Source organism: Podarcis gaigeae, assembly GCF_964106915.1.
Source record: "Podarcis gaigeae genome assembly, chromosome: 8".
In the NCBI taxonomy this organism is placed as follows: domain Eukaryota; kingdom Metazoa; phylum Chordata; class Lepidosauria; order Squamata; family Lacertidae; genus Podarcis; species Podarcis gaigeae.
In genome coordinates, this window is record NC_139684.1 from 85,546,198 (window position 1) to 85,562,712 (window position 16,515).

Genomic DNA, 16,515 nt, shown 5'->3' on the forward strand with positions numbered 1-16,515 from the left:
TCTCTCCCCCCCCCCGTTTGCTCACGTGGCCCAGGCTGTGCTGACTCACTCGGAGTCATGTGACGACAGCAGCCGCAAGGTTGCTCGTCGCGTTACAAGCGATTAGAACGGAGGTGGTAGAGTCCACTGAGTGGAGAGGAGGGGGGGGTGTTGAGGTTGGCTCGGCTGTACCACTTCAGAGGAAAGGGGGGGTATAGGTTTATTTACGGGTTTGGGTTTTTTAAAAAACGACTCCTTTTTTAAAAAGAGAATTCTTAGTGAAATAGAAAACTAGCGGAGCGGGCCTTTGTATATATAAAATGCTGTTTGTTTTGGTTTTGCAAACAGCCTAAATAATTATGCATTTAATGCTACTACTTCTGCTAATAATAATAGAAGCTGTCCCGAATATTTAAAATATTTTGCATAAGGAATCTATAAATTACTACCAAGAAAAGCTCGGACCTGATACTGGAAAAATCCCCACCCTCAGAACTGATATAAAAAGATTTATTCTGTGTTTGAGACCTTAGAATTCTTAAAGCAGTATGCGGAAAGGATATTAAAATCCTGATTTGTCACGGGAAAGATAACGGATGCATTTAATTTACAGTAACTATTTCGAAGTTTGCACGACACATATAAATTAACATATGCATATTTTTTTCCTTTTTTGATTATGCTTTTCCTCCCCACCCTCTTTATTTAGTCATGAAATAAGAGAATTTTGTTCCCTGCTGCTGTGACCCATGGAGCCCAGAGCCCTGAGGAGAGAGAAAACCTTCCATCTTACATGTAGATGGGAATATTTTAAATGCTTAGATACTGAATTCAGCAGGCCTTGTTCAGGATTGCACTGTTAATGCTTCAACAAGCCTCCTTTGGAAATGAGCTCAGAATGTTGGGTTGCATTTGGAGCCTAACCATGTACCCTTTAATTCACACAGACTGCCACTCTTGCCCTAGAACAGCCAGCACCTTGTTAGCGCCATGACTGCATGAAAAGCCAGTGTCTAGGCAGGATATCATTTGTGACCAGGGAATCTGGAGAAAAAACTGAAAAGATTAACAGCTGCTCTGCATGCCCACACAACAGTATGTTGCAGACATGGGAGGGGATGAAAAAAACGATGTCATGGGCAGAGGATAAAACGCACAATTGCTGCATATTCTCCATTTCGTCTCGCCTTCTCCCAACAGTCAGCATTCCATCACAACAGGGCATTGCTATTCATTTTTATTTATTGGTAATTTGTACTAATGTAACGTTTTTATATGTACGGTAACTCTGTGTTTCTGTGACATTTTGATTGCCTGTTCTTGCTTCAGTTTGTTGCACACCGCTTAAAGATACTTTTAATACTCTAAGAGGTATAGAAGTTAAATAATCAATTCTCACTGCGCTGGTTTTACCTTCACCTTTGTGAATTTATTTCTTTATTTTATACCCTTCCTTTCTCCCAGTGCAGAATCCAAGGCAGCTCGCAACTTGGAATGAAAAACGTGTGTTACACAGAACCACTGATATTTACAAACTTTTACAGTAGTACCTCTGGTTACGGACTTAATTCGTTCCGGAGGTCTGTTCTTAACCTGAAGCACCACTTTAGCTAATGGGGCCTCCCGCTGCCGCCGCATGATTTCTGTTCTCATCCTGAAGCAAAGTTCTTAACCCGAGGTACTATTTCTGGGTTAGTGGAGTCTGTAACCTGAAGCGTATGTAACCCGAGGCACCACTGTATGCATCTCTGTAATTTGTTTATTTATATATTCACATACTGAACATGTTCCACGTATAGTTCCCTTATTGTCTGTATTGTTATGTGTTTGTACATATGTTTATGATAATCAACATAATTAAAATAATGATAACAATACTGTGGGGGGTATTAATGTTTTTTGTTTGTTACTATGGTATGTATTTTTGTGTTTACAGTGTAAAACCACCCCGAGATCCTTGGATGAAGGGATGGTGTAGAAATTTAATAAAGAATAATAAATCAAAAAACATTGGCTTTTTTAAAAAGAAAGAGAGAAACCCAATAAAAATTAAGCATCTAATTAAGCACCTAATACGGCCCAAGGCAGGGAGGTGAGGCAAGGCTGGTGAGATGGCATATCCTTGATGGTTCCAGTATTCCAGCCCCATCCGTTGGCCAGAAAAGGAGCAGCTATATATAGCAACCTGCCGCCACCAAATAGCATCATTTCTAGTTTCCCCTAGGTTCTCATCCCATCAGCCAGAAGACAGTAAGGGCTGCAGGATTGTGTGCACTGTGTACACTTAGCAAAAGGCGCAGGTGAGTTGATACTGATGGCAAAAATAGCAATTTCATAAAACTGCATCATTTCAATGATTCCATTTTCCTCTGAGCCTACGGCCTAGGTAAAAAGCCTGTGCTGACCTACCTTTTATAGTACAAAACGAGTTTTAGGTATTGTATCTAGAAAGGGAACGAACTGACAAGAGTCCACGGTGACCACTGTACAGTATACATGAAAAGAGAATTGGCTAGGTGTGGCAATTTTGCTTAATCTTGAATTGTTTTGTAGAAGGGTGAAAGAGGATGTTGAGAGACATTAAATGAATAGGTAAATTAGTCAAAGCCTTAAGAAAGGAAGATACTGAAAAATAAGTACCGTATATATAATCACCAATTTTGATTGGTTTAGTTTGGGTTGCAACAACTATGATTGCTGCGATGCTTTGAGTGATCAATAGAAATCACATGTGTAATCTAGGAATATATACAAAGGATTGCATTGGATATGGTTCACCACAGTCATTTGCTAACTTCTGAGGCTGCCCCTATGTGCATTTGTATTTAAATAAAGACCTATTTTTTCACTTGGAGCTTGCATTCTTTTCTTTTGGGTTTCTGTGAGAGATACCTTCCTTCTAGGAACTCCTTTTAACTTCCCCCAACAATAGTGCTGAGTTTTTGCAACTTAAAGAATCAACACCTGAAGTCTTCCTTGCTTTCCTCTTGCCTCCCCATCCCTGATTCCTTTAGTGAGGTTGCGGACAGTGGCTGCATTGTCCTTTAGCCTCTCTGCAGCGCAGAGCAAATGTTAGGTACTCTATTAATAATAATAGCAAAACAGGTGCAATCAGGTGCTTCTGTCCAGCTCCCTAAATAAATTTGCCATGTGGCTTTTTTTCAGCTGGTTGCAGACTTCCTAAAAAAAATAAAATGCAACATTTTGAAAGAAGGCGTTGGTGGTGTGTGCCCTTTTGCCTTTTGGGAATAAGGTTGCCCCGACGAGGGACGCTTTTCGCCCCGCTGTGAACTTTTCAGAGGAGCCCTAAAGGAATCGCTTCCAGATGAAAGGTTAGGCTGTAATCCCATTTTGCTGCACCAGGAGCGGTGAGGCTGCAAAGAGCCGAAGAAGCTGCGCTATGCTCATGGTAACAAAGGGGTAAGTACATTGCGCATCTCCAGACATCTGTACACCCACGCGCGCATGCATGCGGAGGGGAGTGGAAAATTCATTGTGTGCCCCCTCGCTCTTTTCCTCCCTTCCTTTCTGCCTTCGGCTTCTAGGAAACTTTCCTTCCACCTGTGCGCTCAAAGCAGACGCGCCTGGCTCTTTAATGTGGGGTTTTAAAGGGAAGAGAGGTTCAGAAGGGGTGAAATCCACCTGCAAAAAGAGAAACGCGCCGTTCCCGGCCCCATCGGTTCTCCTTCGCAATGGATGTCTGTCTGTCTGTCTGGGTGGGTGACTGGCTGGGTTGCAACACAGACGGAGCTGAAAAAGCAATTTTATTTCCAGGAGTAGCGCAGCATTGCGCCTCTCCGCTTCCCACCCACGTTAAGCGTGCTAACAGTATTTTACGCGCACGTGCGCTTGGTCTTCTAGATGTCTGCTTGGAAAAATTTGCAGATTGAAATATTTGATGCAGTTGTGTCGAAATCAAGGAACGGAACGAACGAATGAATCGTGCGCTCATGCGTTTTAAGCCACAACATTTGTGTGTATTTTCGTATTAAAGGATTTTTCTTCCTGTGTGGCTGCCTTGGGGGCTCCGATGTGTCTATGGATGGATTTAAATTGGGGCGGGGGAGCTCCTGCCCTTAGTATATCTGAGGTAGATGGTGGGACTTGCCTGTTATACTACATGCAGACCTATTAAATATTAAATCTAAGGATGCAAGCTTTAAGCTGTGTGGTTTAATGGGTTAAATCTTCCAATTCATTTAAAGGGGGAAAGCGGCTATGTCAGCTTAATTATAAATGTCACTAACGGTGTGAAACAGCCTTTCAGTATGTGTTGTTTAATGAGACCAGGGAATGTGGAGCACTGAGACAAATAAAAATCAATATTTCAAGCCACACCGACTCCTTGTTGCAAAAGGGTGTTTGGAGCTGCTGCAAAAGGAGGGATAGAGCTGCTGATTTTGCAAAAGGAGGAATGCGCACACAAACCCCAGCTTCACCTGGATTTAAAAGCTGGTGTGTTTAATCAGGAATACTGCCTGGCTTCCAAAACAAGTACCCCATAATACTGCTAGTTCCTGTTCTCTTAGCTGGTTAAAGTTGCGAAGATTAAGAGGACCTGAGTATTGGCAGAAGGCTCGATTTCATGAAAAGTGGGTATAGGCAGAATTATCTTCTTCTGTTTTGTTTTTTTTAAAATAATATTTATTAAAGTTTTAAAGGTTACAAAAAGAAAAAGTAAAAACACCATATTAAACAAAAACAAACCAACACATCACAATAAGGGAAAAAAAGAAAGAAAAAGAAGAAAGCAGAAAAAATAAAATCCATTAAAAAAAACACAACGAACATTCCCATAACTTATCTTTCATTTGCTTGTTTCCTTGACCTCCTCACACCTCCCTTTTTTGTATTCTAGTTCTGTTAACTATTTCAGCAAATCCTTTCCATCTTTTCCAATTTTTGTCCTGTAATTTATCTTAATATAATGTAACTTTACTTTCCCTCCTTTCACCAATTAACAGTCTGTTTTTTCCTAATAACATTTCTGCTAAAGCCACATAACTTAATTCCAACATCCTTCTAACATTCATTAATTTTACAATGTTTCTGTAAATAGTCTTTAAATTTATTCCAATCTTCCTCCACCGACTCTTCTCCCTGGTCTCGGATTCTGCCAGTCATTTCCGAGAATTATCTTCTTCTGTACCGAGAGGGTGGCAAGAGTCTCCTTCGTTCCAGGATTCTAAACACACACCTTGCAATATGAACATGTATTAATTAGTTAATCCAATAACTAAATGCCATTCAGGTTATCTGCAAAAACATCTGCGCTTCATTGGCAGACATTGTTGAGTACAGTAGTACCTCAGGTTACATACGCTTCAGGTTACACACTCCGCTAACTCAGAAATATTACCTCTGGTTAAGAACTTTGCTTCAGGATGAGAACAGAAATTGTGCTCCGGCGGCACAGCTGCAGCAGGAGGCCCCGTTAGCTAAAGTGGTGCTTCAGGTTAAGAACAGCTTCAGGTTAAGAACGGACCTCCGGAACGAATTAAGTACTTAACCTGAGGTATCACTGTAATAGGAAGATCTTGTTACTCGGAAGCAACCAGATGGGTAGGCCGGGTAAAATGGGTACCAGCTTCATCCTGCAGGATGATAGCTCAGTTGGTTAGAGCATAGTGCTATTAACGCCAAGGTTGCAGGTTCGATTCCTGTATGGAACAGCTGCATATTCCTGCTTGCAGCGGGTTGGACTGGATGACCCTCGGTGTCCCATGTCCGCAGTTCTAAAACCCTGCAGGTGCAACAATGCACAGGCACAGCCTCCGGCCAGCACAGACTCGTTGCAATGTTGGGGGCAGCTGTAGCTGTCCATCGAGTCGAGCCAGAATGCTTTCTGGTAAACAGGGAGCCTTGGACATGTGCCGAATCTCTGTTTGCATCTGGTCTCCCATAGGGCCTCCGGATCTGCTGTTCTGTGCACATATTGTGGAAATTACCTTCCTTTTCAGTTAGGGAAGCGCAGCAGCTCAGCCGGGTCAAAATAGGAGCTTACATTGCATGAGACAGACACGGCATGGAATCTCATGGGCAGGGAAGAGGTCTACAGTTCTTAATAATAATAATAATAATAATAATAATAATAATAATAATAATAAATTTTTATTAGGTTTTTCCATAATATCTCTAATCATACAATTTTCCACATCACATATTTTGACTTATTGAACTTCCCTCAACTCCTCTGACAATCATCCATAGTTAATTTTCTACCTTCACATTCCTTAATTATAATATCGCCTTTGAATAAAAATTTTTTATCCTCATTTACATTCTTGCAATATTCCTTATTTTTTCACAAAGCTTCTTTAAAACACACTAGCGTTGTATGTTCCTCACATACAGTTTTCAAATATTCTCTGAATTTTCCCCAGTCCTCTAGAAACTTATGGTCTCTTTGAAGTCTGATTTTTCCAGTTAGTTTGTCCAGTTCTGCATAGTCTATTAGTTTTGTTCTCCAGTCTTCCAAAGTCGGTAATTCTTCTTGTTTCCATTTTTGGGCCAACAATATTCTCGCTGCTCAGCCGGGGTCAAAATAGGAGCTTACATTGCATGAGATAGACACGGCATGGAATCTCATGGGCAGGGAAGAGGTCTACAGTTGTTAATAATAAAAATAATAATAATAAATTTTATTTATACCCCGCCCACCCCAGCCAGAGCCAGGCTCAGGGTGGCTAACATCAGTAAAATTACAATAAAAACAATGGGGGGAGACCAATTTAAAATACAGGTTAAAAATACAATTTAAAATGCAGCCTCATTTTAAAAGTAGCCCATAGATCAAAACCATAAGGGGAGGGAAACATAAGGGTCAGTCTGAGTCCAAACCAAAGGCCAGGTGGAACAGCTCTGTCTTGCAGGTCCTGCGGAAAGATGTCAAGTCCTGCAGAGCCCTGGTCTCTTGTGACAGAGCTTTCCACCAAGTACTGAAAAGGCCCTGGCCCTGGTTGAGACCAATCTAACCACCTTGCGACTTGGGACCTCCAAAATGTTGTCATTTGTGGACCTTAAGGTCCTTCGCGGGGCATACCAGGAGAGGTTTAGTTGTACACAGAGCAACCCTCCTATTTTTCTTCAAAAGCCCCAGGGTGTTAAATCAAGCTTACAGCCTAGCTAAGTGTGTCTAAGATCACATCCTTAATTCATTTGCCATTCTGCCCTCATCCCCCAAAATGAGGTGGTTTCTAATCCATTTGAAAAGGCAAAGACATGCACTCTGACCTCCCTCCGCAATAGCAAGGGTGCTGGAAAATGGTTCTTCTGCTGGGCACCATGCAAAAACAAAACAAGGCAAACGTACAGTAATTATCTTTGGTCACATCCACACTATATATTTTCAAAGTGCTCTTGTACCAATTGAACAGTCTGCATGGTCTCTTCCTCCAGAGAATCCTGGGAACCTTGGTTTGTTAAGGGTGCCAAGAGTTGTTTGACCACTCAATTACAACTCCCAGAACCCTTAACAAAGGATACTTGGCTGGGGGGAAGAGCCAGGACTGTTAAAGTGGCATAAGAGTTGTTTTAAATGCATGATGTGGGTGTTTGATGATGGTGCTTCCGTACACAGAGACTGGCTCAGGGCAGTGGCGTAGCGTGGTTTGCCGGTGCCCGGGGCGCACATTCTGGGCAGGGTACAGAGGGTGAATGGAGCCCTTAGTGCCACCACAGTCCTCACCGCTGATGCTGCCAGAGTGACCACCCACCAGAGCTCTGCAAATCCCACTACCAGCCAGGTGGCCATTCAGCGAGGAAGCTGGGGACACAGCAGCAAGGCCAGGCTGGGCTTTAGGGCCCGGGACCCCCAGAGGCAGACAGGGAAAGACAGGGAGCCAGAGTTGGAACCTGGCAGGAGACGGATTCCCGCAGAAACCAGCACTTGCTTGGGGGGGGGGGGCATGGTTTGTGCCTCCTCAAAATTGTGTGCCCAGGGCCACGACCCTCGCTAGCTCCCCCATGCTACACCTCCCTGGGTGAGCGGCATCCAAAGTAAAGGTAAAGGGACCCCTGACCATTAGGTCCAGTTGTGGCCAACTCTGGGGTTGCGGCACTCATCTCGCTTTACTGGCCAAGGGAGCCGGTGTACAGCTTCCTGGTCATGTGGCCAGCATGAGTAAGCCGCTTCTGGAGAACCAGAGCAGTGCACGGAAACGCCGTTTACCTTCCCGCCGGAGCGGTACCTATTTATCTACTTGCACTTTGACGTGCTTTCGAACTGCTAGGTTGGCAGGAGCAGGGACCGAGCAACAGGAGCTCACCCCGTCATGGGGATTCGAACCGCCGACCTTCTGATCGGCAAGTCCTAGGCTCTGTGGTTTAACCCACAGTGCCACCCGCGTCCCGGCATCCAAGGTACTAACCCCCTAAGTGAGTGCATCCCTTCACCAAATGGTACTTTGGGATTCAAGTACTGTTGTTGACATCCGTCTGCCTCAAGAGACAATGGAGTGCACCTCTGGGGGTGAAGTCAAACCACTGTGTTAGCAGCACCGCAGTGACCTCCCCGGGTTTCAAGCCTGGGCAGTGGTGTGTGGAGGTCCTGGGCTGCCCAGATAAAAGGATCCCCTTGGCCTCGCCGATGTGGTCCGAAGGAAAACAGAGCAATACAATCTGGGACATTTGAAAGACATAGGAACTATTCTTCCTTTAAAACCAGCTGAGCACCTCCGGACGACATGCTGTTCAGCTGAGTCATAAGCTGCTGAAAGATGCTTGCAAGGCAAGTAAAAAAAATAGAGGGCAGATGGCATTTATATGATTTTCTGCACCACTAACATCTAGTGAATGTTACTGTAAAACACCTTCAATTTATATAGGAGTGTGTCATGGGGCAGGTGACCTTAAGGGACTCTCACCCCTTCCAATAAATTAGTCACTCTGCTCCTTGTGAGAACAGTGCATGCAGCTGCTTCAAGTTCTCTTTCCCCAAAACTGGCACGGTTGGAAAACCAGTTGCTAAGATTTACAACTTGAATTATTTAAATTTGGGGCAGCTTTTCTTATTATTATTATTATTGGTTGCAGGACACTGGGAGTTCCATCCTTTGGATCCTTGCAAATGGGGTTTGCTGTAATAATCTTTTGTTTTTGTTTTTATTAAACATTTTCTTGATTTACAAAAGTGTGTACAATGTCTCTCTCTCGTAATTTTCCCCCCATGTAACATTTTTACAAATCAGTTTCATTTGCTGAGAATTTGAAGCCAGTAAGCCTCTCCTCTAAGCTAGCTTTTGGCGAGTCTCGGAGCTTCCGCTTTTGTGTTAGTTAATACCAGTGTGTTGTGGTTGCAGTGTGGTTCCAGTGCAAACAAGGATGTGGTCTCTGGTCCAGTTGAATTAGAGAATCGTAGAGTTGGAAGGCACCCCATGGATCATCTAGTCCAGGGGTCAGCAAACTTTTTCAGCAGGGGGCCGGTCCACTGTCCCTCAGACCTTGTGGGGGGCCGGACTATATTTTTGGGGGGAAGATGCAAGAGCACCACGAGCCCCGGTGGCTGCTTACCTGTGTCTTGCAAGCGGCAGGGGGATGATGAGCAGCGTGCGAAAGGGCTCTGGAGAGGGGCTGCTTTAAATGGTGGCCACTCGAGCGCTGCTGCTGCTGCTGGCACCAACATAGCCCAGCCCCCTTCCTCCTCTAGGCAGGGTGGGGAGAAGCCAGGAGGAGGGAGGGAGGAGGAGGTGGCGGCGCTGTGTGAGGGAGAGGGAAAGAACGCACACACTGGCAATCCACATGGCAATTCCCAGACCCTCCACGGGCCGGATCCAGAAGGCCACAGCCCTTAGTTTGCCGACCCATGATTAGTCTAACCCCTAGGAATGCAGGGATCACATGCTTCCTGGTGCTGGACTCTTTTGCTGTCCTTAAGCCCTTCTCCCTAAGCTGAATCTAGCAAGACCCTGGATGATGGAGGAGTTGCTTAGATCTCAGTTACGACATGGATGCCCAGGAACATAGGAAGTGTTATCAGAAGCGGCCTTATATCGAGTCCATTTAACCTAGTGCAGTTGACACTGACGGGCAGCCGCTTTCTTGTGCTTCATACAGTGATCTTCTCCAGGCTTACCTGGAAGTACCCGGGGCTGGGTGTATGGGGTGGGATAGTACCTTTACTGGGGGACACGTCGTGCTCCTTCTGGGGCAGTTCATCCACCTTTGGTCCCCACAGTATTTTATTCAACACCCCTGTGCTTACATATAGGTCATGCAATTCATAGATTTTTTAAAAGTCTAGATTGGATTTCACGCAGAACCTTTCTAGAACTGATGCCTTGCTCTTGACTCCTTATTTATTTCACCTGAAGGCCCCGATCTTGCAAAGACTTCACTCTCCACTTTCCTGCGAGGAAGTGGTTTCAATGGAAGTAGGTGTCAAAGTGAAGGCAATTTACCTATGCAGCTCGTTTTGTGGGGCAGAAGCTGAGTGTGTGTGTGTGTGTGTGTGTGTGTGTGTGTGGATCTACACTCTTGCACTGCTTTTTCTCACTGTTTCTCTCCCCTCCTCTTCGATTCCCCACAAGCCCGAAATGGAAGATGTGAGCTCCAAAAGGGTCAGCGAATTCTTGCAGAAATGCGTCAAGCTAGAGGATAGCGAAGGGGACGCCCAGCCCAAGGAGGGGATCATAGAAGTGCAAACCCTCCCTATCCTTGCGCCATCCTACCCTCAGACAGTACAAGGTATGGACGTTCCCTTCCATGCATCCTCCGTTGCGATCATCCTTACCTGTTTATTTATATGCCACTTTGCCACAAAACTGTGTATGAAGAACCGCCTCCCTCTCTCCTTTTAAATATAATCACAGCAACAAATACAGCGGTACCTCGGGTTACATACGCTTCAGGTTACAGACTCCGCTAACCCAGAAATAGTGCTTCAGGTTAAGAACTTTGCTTCAGGATGAGAACAGAAATCGTGCTCCGGTGGCGCGGCGGCAGCAGGAGGCGGCCCCATTAGCTAAAGTGGTGCTTCAGGTTAAGAACAGTTTCAGGTTAAGTACGGACCTCCGGAATGAATTAAGTACTTAACCCGAAGTACCACTGTACAAAAAACCGCTATCCGTATTTTCATAACAAAGCTAAAAATCTACTAACCTCATTTACCAGCTTAAACTGAACATTGCATTGCTATAGTTTGCGATATTAAAGCCAGTATAGCTCAGTCAGTAGAGCATGAGACTCTTAATCTCGGGGTTGTGGGTTTGAGCCCTGTGTTGGACAAAAGGTTCCTGACCTCTCTTCTTATTCCCGCAGAGGAAATATCCATGGTCTTCAATACCTGCGCGATGCCAGCCAACCTGGGTCCGTGCACCAGGCGGAGGCGCGAGAAAGGCGGCGGCCACGACGGCACGAGCGCCTCCCTCTACGTCGACCGCCGCAAATCCAAGGTGTGGAACTACTACACGAAGCTGGGGGATGCCTACGTCGAGTGCAACGTCTGCAAGAAGCAGCTCTCCTTCCACAACAGCACCACGACCATGAGGGAGCACCTCGTGAGGAAACACAGCATTCGTGACACCCTGCTCTCTCAGCTGAAGGACGACCAGGTTCCCGACCCCGACTACGTGGCCCAGGAGACGGCGATAAAAAGGGCCCGCCAGCTCACGCCCGAAAACAGCAGCCAGTACCACGCCGTCTCCTGCGCGGAACCCAGGACGGACGTGATTCTGGAGCTGGTGCTGGAAATGATCTTCCGGGACCTGCACCCTCTCTCGGTGGTGAAGGACAAAGGGTTTGGCCTTCTGATTGGCTATCTAGAACCTAGCTTTATTCTCCCGTCCCCCATGCAGCTCTCTAGCATGTTGTGGCACCGGTACAACGTGGTCAAGCAACACCTAGAACATTACCTGCAAACGGCCCAGTCGATTGTGATCTGCGCTGAGTTCTGGCTGTCCCAGCCCAACCAGACCTACTTGACCATCATGACTAACTTCATCGACGGGGAGTGGAGGAGGGCGAGGTGCATCTTGGAGACCCAGCAAGTGCACGAGGATAAAGAGGAGAGTAACTTGGGAGACCGGCTGTACTCGGTCCTGACGGACTTTGGGCTGTCCAACAAGTCGGTCTTCTGCGTGATGCATGACAGCCTGCAGGATTTGGGGGCCAACTCCTCGCAACTCAAGTGCGTCTACGGCTGGACCAGCCTGTGTTGTGCCGCCCACCTGCTGCACCTGTGCGTCAAGGCGGGTCTCGAAGTGGAGCAGGTGCAAGAGGCCCTGAGCGCCGCGCGCAGCATCGTCTGCTACTTCCAGCAGGACGCGAAGGCCACCTGCTCGCTCAACAGCAAGCTGGAAGCCATCAACAAGACGAAGCTGAAGCTGGTGATGGACACGGGGGCTCGGTGGATAACCACCATTGAGATGTGCGAGTGCTTGCTGGACCTCAAGTGGGCTATCATGTCCGTGTTGGAGGAGCACCCCAAGGGAACGACGGTGGTCCAGAACTTGGCCGACCACCAGTGGAAGCTCTTGCAGGACCTGGTGCCCGTCATGAGAACGCTCAAGATCGCCACGTCCTTCTTGCGGGAGGAGCAAAACTTCTCCATCTCCTCCCTGATGCCATGCATCCATGGCATTGTCACAGCTATAGGGCAGCAATCGGAAGAAGCGAGCGGCGTCATCAAGACGGTGGTGAGCAACATCAGGTCGGAGCTCACCCAGCGCTGGGGCATCTTGGATGAGGAGAAGTTGCTGGAGAGCCCAGCGGTGGTGGCCTCATTCCTGGACCCACGTTTCAAGGAAATGAGGTTCTTGAGCCCCAGCCTGAGGAGCGAGCTGCACAAAAAGATCAAGAGCATGCTTTCCCAGTTCTTCAACCACCAGTCCCCACTGTCCAACCAGTTCTGGGTGCCGAACGCCGACTACAAAGCAGAGGTTGGCGAAACAGCCTGCCAGATCTCTGGCCATAAGGAGAGAGGCCCGAGCGGGCAATCTCAGAGTATGTACGACATCCTTTTGGGGAAGGACCCTACGGAGAGTATGCCTGAGATCCACCAGCAGCTGGAGAACTACATCGTGGAGCCTCTCTGCAAGCGCAGCACCAACCCCTTGGACTGGTGGAAGAACAATGAACACCGCTTCCCCTCCGTAGCCAGGCTAGCCCGGCAATACCTGGCCATCCCGGCTACAGTTGTGCCACCAGAACAGGCCTTTGCTGCCAGCGAAAGCGCCCTGGAGCACCGCAGAGGTGTGCTTGCTCCCGAGAACCTGGACCAAATCCTCTTCTTGCACCAGAATTTCGATTTTTTAGAATCGATGAGAAATGGCAACGAGAATCTGAGTAAGGCGGTTCACAACCAGTACTGAAAGTCGGGTGTGCCGACTTACGGTGTGGCCGCTGCACTGGGAGATGTGGAGGGATGCAAAGTCTTGGAAGGAGGACACCTTGGCCCTCAGGTTACTTTAGGGGAGGCACAGGTCAGGGCCTGATCTTGCCTGCTTAATTTAAAGACAAAAGTTTGCCTGCTGTCTAAACTCACCCTTGTTCTTCCCTGTAGTGGTATCTCAACCTACAACTCAGTAGTGTTTTTTCTTGAAAGGGTGTGCTGGACTTGGAGCAGAAAACAGACCTTAGAAGGGCCATATCCAACAATAATCTCAAAAGATACAGGTGTGTTTCTGGAAGGCCAATCCTAGTCTGGAGGTCTATAATAAACCAAACCATTTACCTACCTTACTCTGGAAAAGAAGGTAAATAGGGAGAGAATGTAGAAATCGCTCCAGAGCTCGTGGGGCTCACTTAGTTTAGTGCATTATAATGCTGTAGTGTGTATCTTCATTTTCATTTGCCTTTAAGGCTCCTATGAGGCCCTTCCATTGAGGGAGACATAGGTGTTTTGAGCCTCCATCACCCCTTTACCTGTGGTGGAATCCTGTAAAACAGAGGTGGCGATGTTGTTGGGATGCAACTTCCATTGGCCTTGCCAGCTAGGACTTGATGGGAGCTGGAGTTCAACAGTTTGAGGTCTGCAGGTGAGCCGCACCCTGTCTTAGGAGAAAGTTGTACCTCATTCTACACATCGGTTTACCATGTGCTAGTCCCACATGATGCAGAAAGCCACCACCCTCACCTCTTCACCCTCAGAGTAAGCTAGGTGCTTCTGTTTTTAAAAACAAAAGAACGCTGCACTGTGGCAACCCTTCTGCATCAAGGCACAAGGACCAAGTGGGCTGCAGGAAGCCTACACTTCCACCCAGAACGAAGACATCTGTGCAGTATAGCTGTACCTTGAGGGTGACCGCTAATCCTGCCCTACAGACTTTCCCAGTTCCCTTGCCTTGTACTAACCGGCGGTGATGGGATTCCAGAGGCTCAAAATACGCATGTTTCCACCTGCAGAAGGTAACATGCAACTTAGTCTGTGAGTGAGTGGTGCGTTTGTTATGTAGGCCCTTCCAGGAAATCCATTCAGATACTGCCTCTCTGGGCAGGTCAAAACCTTGTGGTGTTCACACAAAGTGACACCTTGATCTGAAGGTGAGATGAACCTCTTAAGGCTCGTCCACACTTCCGCTTGTCTCCTGTTTACTAGGGTGGGTCCAGGTGGTTTTGCCTTTGCGCCATTGCTTTCTCCTGGAAAATCCACTCTGCAGCACTGATTTGGAACAAACGACATAGAATCATAGAGTTGGAAGGAGCCAACCCTCTGCATTCCGGGAATATTTTGCCCAATGAAAAGCCTGATTGTTCCAATTCAGCAGCAAACTATAGGTTTTCCTGGGGGGGAGTGGCAGGGCAAATGAAAGTGTCGATGAACCCTCTAGGCTGAACTGCTAGCAATGTTTTGTTTTTCAGATGATGCTTCAGAGTTGCATCTGAATTTGGACGGTTGCAAGGGTAGAGAATGGAAAGGACTAGGGCGAGGGTTAAGAACGACGAAGTATGCCTTGAAAAGAATTTGCACTGTGGTGCCCTTTTATAACAAAGCAGACAGCACTGTAGGTATATCTCTTTAAGGCTATTTTCGAAGTCTTGCTGCAGTGACCCCTGCTGCACGTAACTGAAGACTGAGCCTTTCTCCTTTGGAAGAAAACCTTTGATGTCGTTGATTAGTTGCACTATATGTTTAAATGCTTGTCCTCGAAGCCGCTTTGAGTCAATTAGCAGCAGCACGAGAGAGTGGATATTGTGGAGTCGGATTCCTTTTTAAAAACGCGTTTGCTGATTTTAAGTGAGATGCGGGACTCGGAGCTATGCACGCAGGTCACGTTTTGCAAGTAGCCACACAGGCTAGCACACACCCCTTGGCTGGGGTCTGTGTTCGTAACCCAATCTCTGCAGCATCCTGGAAGTGTCAAGGAAGAACAGCAACAAAGAAAGTGTGCCACTCGACTCCAGATACATGAGCACAACCCTGTGAGAAGTACTTGCGAGTTCTGGAGTAGCAATCTCCCATTGACTGAGGGTAGGAGGGTAGGAGCGTGAACAATAAAACCATTATAATACAGAAGCTGAAGATATTATTGATGTAGCCACCAGAGGCTTTGAAAAACAGGAACGTCTTTATGCTGCAGTGAAATTCTGTAAGTGTAAAGGCCTTCGGTGTCCCTAAGGGGAGGGAGTTACACAGCTGGGGTGCAACTTCAGGGTGCAACTAACGCTCCCAGGTGGCTTCCAATTTTGAGCCCTGTCATAAAAATGCTTCTCTCCCCCCACCCCAAACATCTTTCATCTTTCATTGGTTCAACGAAATTGTCATTATAAAAGAGCTGATAATGAGGTTTCCTCAGCCATTAGCAGTTATCGCAGTACAGTAGTGATGTATGGAAGTGAAAGCTAGACCATCAAGAAGGCTGATCGCCGAAGAATTGATGCTTTTGAATTCTGGTGCTGGAGGAGACTCTTGAGAGTCCCATGGACTGCAAGAAGATCAAACCTATCCATTCTGAAGGAAATCAGCCCTGAGTGCTCACTGGAAGGACAGATCCTGAAGCTGAGGCTCCAATACTTTGGCCACCTCATGAGAAGAGAAGACTCCCTGGAAAAGACCCTGATGTTGGGAAAGATGGAGGGCCCAAGGAGAAGGGAACGACGGAGGACGAGATGGTGGGACAGTGTTCTCAAAGATACAAACATGAGTTTGACCAAACTGCGGGAGGCAGTGGAAGACAGGAGTGCCTGGCGTGCTCTGGTTCAGGGGGTCACAAAGAGTCGGACACGACTAAACAACTAAACAACAACAACAACTGACTTGCAAAGTTTTGACTTTTCCTCCTTCAGCTTTTCCAGTTTCTGTAACTCTTCTTTGTTCATCTTTGTGGCTTCAGAAGTTTGCTTATCATCCTTGTAAGCTGCTCCTGTTTCTTTTGTGGCCATTTCAGTCTGTCCCTCAATAGTGGCAGCGCCTTTTGCCAAAATCTTCCTTGCTGGCAGTTAAGGTCTTTCTTGAGTGGAGAATTGGAGATTCCCTAATGATCTTCTTTCAGAGGCAAAGACATTCTTCATCATCACTCAGTCTACCATTTTCCAACATCCCATCTGGTATGTGTCCAGTTTATTACACCATCTGATTTTCACCCCTTGGCTTAAAATACT

At 46.7% G+C, this 16,515-nt stretch overlaps 1 protein-coding gene across 1 annotated transcript; it reads left to right on the plus strand.

Moving 5' to 3' along the window:
- The first annotated feature begins 3,292 nt into the window (after positions 1–3,292).
- On the plus strand, positions 3,293–15,713 carry LOC310851421 (E3 SUMO-protein ligase ZBED1-like). The gene is made up of 3 exons (XM_083753815.1): positions 3,293–3,399; positions 10,506–10,662; positions 11,236–15,713. The coding sequence occupies exons 2-3, from the start codon at positions 10,512–10,514 to the stop codon at positions 13,284–13,286; spliced, it is 2,202 nt and encodes a 733-aa protein (XP_083609941.1). The 5' UTR covers positions 3,293–3,399; positions 10,506–10,511; the 3' UTR covers positions 13,287–15,713.
- Positions 15,714–16,515: the final 802 nt, after the last annotated feature.